The sequence below is a fragment of the Myotis brandtii genome, unplaced genomic scaffold (genome assembly GCF_000412655.1).
Source record: "Myotis brandtii unplaced genomic scaffold, ASM41265v1 scaffold90, whole genome shotgun sequence".
Lineage (NCBI taxonomy): Eukaryota > Metazoa > Chordata > Mammalia > Chiroptera > Vespertilionidae > Myotis > Myotis brandtii.
In genome coordinates this window covers 1-3,870 of record NW_005371694.1, presented here as the reverse complement: position 1 = coordinate 3,870, position 3,870 = coordinate 1, and the positions used below count along the sequence as shown (strand labels likewise).

General features: G+C 44.8%; 1 protein-coding gene across 1 annotated transcript in view; it reads right to left on the bottom strand.

The window, feature by feature from the left end:
• The window catches only part of LOC102250010 (guanylate-binding protein 1), a gene marked incomplete at its 5' end in the record, with an annotated part of 12,476 nt that extends 8,611 nt beyond the window's left edge, over positions 1-3,865 (bottom strand). The window contains 3 exons of the mRNA XM_005885321.2: positions 676-956; positions 3,015-3,257; positions 3,856-3,865. Coding sequence (XP_005885383.2) covers positions 676-956; positions 3,015-3,257; positions 3,856-3,865 — 534 coding nt within the window. The remainder of the gene's footprint in view (positions 1-675; positions 957-3,014; positions 3,258-3,855) is intronic.
• Positions 3,866-3,870: the final 5 nt, after the last annotated feature.

The following is a 3,870-nucleotide window of genomic DNA, read 5'->3' as shown; positions in this document are numbered from 1 at the left end:
TCAGGCCTGGGCAGGGGACCCCCAGACCCCTCTGATTGCCGGCTCCACCCCCCGCACAGGTCTGGTGCCTCTGGCCCAGGCTTCAGGCCTGAGCAGGGGGCCCCCATCTCCCCCCCATCACTGGCTCTGCCCCCCACCCAGGCCTGACGCCTCTGGCCAAGGCATCAGGCCTGGGCAGGGGACCCCCAGACCCCTCCGATTGCCGGCTCCGCCCCCTGCTTAGGCCTGATGCCTTGGCCAGAGGCGTCGACCTCTATCACCCTCTGATTGCCAGATTGGCCCCTTGCCCAGGCCTGATGCCTCCGCCAGAGGTGTCAGGCCTGGGCAGGGGACCCCCATCTCTCCCTGATCACCGGCTTCTGGGCAGCTTCTGGGGCTTTTGGGGCTGGCCTGCGGCCGGGATCGGATCTGATCACTGGCGGCAGGCTGGCGGCTTCTGGGGTCGCAGACGGGAGCCTGGATGGCGGCTCTTGTGCTGGCAGTTGCGCTGTCCCACCCTGCCTGCAGTATGCAAATTAGTCGCCATCTTTGTTGGTGGTTAATTTGCATATCATGCTGATTAGCCAATGGGAGGCATAGCGAAGGTATGGTCAATTACCATGATGTCTATTATTAGGTAGGATAGTACTTTGCTTTCTGAGACCCTAATCCATATAAACATAAGAAAAAAATTACCGCTAATTCCTTTTGAAATAAATGGTCTACATCCTTGAAGGAATTCTTCATGAAGACTTCAATGGCCTCTTTCTCACTGGCCATGTGCAGGTCCAGGAGCTCTTGGAGGGTTTCTGTGGGCAGCTGAACCTTCTCACTCATCTGCCAGTCATAGTGAGCAATGGCCTTTTTCACTGCAGCTGAGTTCTCTATCTGGGCCAAGGCCATGATGGCATTCTCCATGCAGGGCAGGTCCCTACTGCTGATGGCATTGACATAGGTCAGGATCAGAGTCTCCAGTCCTACAAATAGAGAATAAAAGATAATGTTTGTTGTAGGTGGGGTGAGGAAACAGTCCATCCTCTATAAATATGATGATATCTCTCAACACTCATTTGGCTCACAGCATCTATGTCCTCAGCATCACCCAGAAGTTTGCTAGAAATGCAGACTCTCAGCCTCTACTCCAGATCAACTGAATTAAATCCTCCTCTGCCAAGATCCTTGGGTGATATGGACATATCAAAGGATGAGAACATCTGTTCTAGATACCATATGCCAGAAACCAATTCCAGCATGACAGCAGGGCTGAATCTGGGATTGGCTGATGGCATTTCCCCAAACCTGAATAGGATACATTAAATTGATTGTTTGATGCCAGGCAGCTAAGGGCACCTTAATCTACATGTTATTTCCTCCTACTGGCCAAACACCAGAACAGCTGTAGGCTAATTCCCCCAAATCTGACAATCCCTCTGTATACTAAACCCTGACCCTTTGAAGTGTATATCTCTGCCTCATCTCAGGACAATTTGTGTTAATAAAAAGCATGGGGTCCTGAGACAAAGAGATCTTAGTTTCCTTCAAACTAGGCTCCTCTGACCCCCAAATGCCTTTCAAAATTATATTTTGTCTCTTGACTCTTATTTAATCTATGCACAGCCTTCTCCAGATTTCATGAATTCCTTTTTTAAAAAAATATATTTTATTGATTTTTTACAGAGAGGAAGGGAGAGGGAGAGAAATACAGAGTTAGAAACATTGATGAGAGAGAGACATCGATTCAGCTGCCTCTTGCACGCCCCCTACTGGGGATGTGCCCACAACCCAGGTACATGCCCTTGACCGGAATCGAACCTGGGACCCTTCAGTCCGCAGGCCAACGCTCTATCCGCTGAGCCAAACCGGTTAGGGCATGAATCCTTCTTAATGCTAAGACAAGAACCCTGGCAACCATAGACCTGTGTTTATTGAGGTTTATTGAGTGCATGTGCTTTATCCCTAAACACCATTAGGATAGGAAATGTACCTCTCATTTATGTCTCTATCATCAGTTATGGTCTGTGGTAAGCATTTATAAAATCAATATTTGTGAAACAATTAAAAAGAAGTCCTCTGCCCTGGCTAGGTGGCTCAGTTGGTTGGAGCATTGTCTCATGCACCAAAAAGTTGTGGGTTTGATTCCTGGTGAGGGCACACACCTAGGTTGTGGGTTTGATCCCCAGTTGGGGCACATGCGGGAGGCAACTGATTAATGTTTCTCTCTCACATTGATGTTTCTCTCTCTCTCTAAAATTAATGGAAAAATATATTATGGGGTAAGGATTAAAAAACTCAAAATAAATTTAAAAAGGAGTCCTTAATTTTATTTATTGTAGCAGAACACTGTCCAAGAGATCTCTCCGTGATGATAGTCTTCTGCTATATGCGCTATCCAATATTATAGCCACTATACATGTAATCAGAATTTTTAAATTTATTTAATTTTAATTAATCTGCATTCAATTTTAGATAAATGTAGCTACTACACTTTTCTAGTACCTATTATATGGGATAGTACAGGTCCAGTGTATTAGGTCAATTTGAAGCAATAGAGCTTTTTTATTTGTCCTTTTCTATCTTTTCTCACCCATGAAATCTGACTAATAAAATCTATTAGAAATGTTGTGTCATCTAGAATGTACCACAGTAATCCTATATAATAAAAGGGTAATATGTATCTTGACCGAACCGTGGAAAGACCGATTGCTATGACATGCACTGACCACCAGAGAGCAGACACTCAACGCAGGAGTTGCCCTCTGGTGGTCAGTGCGCTCCCACAGGGGGAGTGCTGCTCAGTCAGAAGCCAGGCTCATGGCTGGCAAGCACAGCAGCGGTGGGGCGGTAGCAGAAGCTTCTCCCTCCTGGACTGCCAGAGGGCGCAGGCCGGCCTGAGGGAACTCCTTGAGTGCACGAATTTCATGCACCAGGCCTCTAAGAGTAGTAGATTTGCATTTTTCAAAGCTGAAACTAGGTGGATGCAATTCCACCTTTCTTTAGTCTTAACAGTGAGAGTAATGACCGGGAAGTGGACTTACGGGGTCCATTGACTTGGATGCCTCCTGAAAGAGTTTTGACTTTGGAATTGCTAAAGATGTAGGAACAGAAGTCAGCAGCTTGTTGCACGAATTCGGGGTCCAGCTCATCATCATGCATTGTCTCAAGTTGGCCTAGCTTCTTCCGATGAGTGGGGCGATCAAAGATAAAGCATTTCTTCTTTGGGAAGAACTTTCGGATACAAAGTCGGGTAGGGTTAAATTTTTCATTTTTAAGACTGGTACCTGGAGAAAGATAAAAATGGGCTTTGCTTAATATAGGGGCTTGGAAACTTTTTCTGTTAACGGTCAAATGGTAAATATATTAGGCTTTGCAGGTCAGGTGGTTTCTTTTTCAAGTATTCAATTCTGCTATTATAGCATGAAAGCAGCCATGGACAATCTACATAGTATTCATCCAGTAAAACCTATTTGTAAGATAGCTGGCAGGCTGCATTGGCCATCATTTGACTGTGGGCCGTAATTTGCCAACCCCTACCCTAGTGCATTGTCATGCTTTAATCTATTTTCTTAAAAAAAAAAATGGCCATTCTACTCCATATTCTTTGGCTAATTACAGCATCACAAGCCCTAAGCAGGGAGATAAAATCAATCTGATCACAGTACAGGCAAAGATGAAAGAAAAAGAAACTTGTTCTTAGAACAGGGGAGAAGATAATTCAAAAACAAATTTATGAATTTAGATATTAAACAAGCATTAATTCTTAGAACTAGGCAGCTGAGAAGTAGAAAACTATACATGTAAAAACACTAATAGAAAAATAAAAGATGATGGTTGCTAATGGCTTGTGATTCCCAATTATCAGTTCTCAGTCCCCTTTACCTTGCTTGAGTTTGA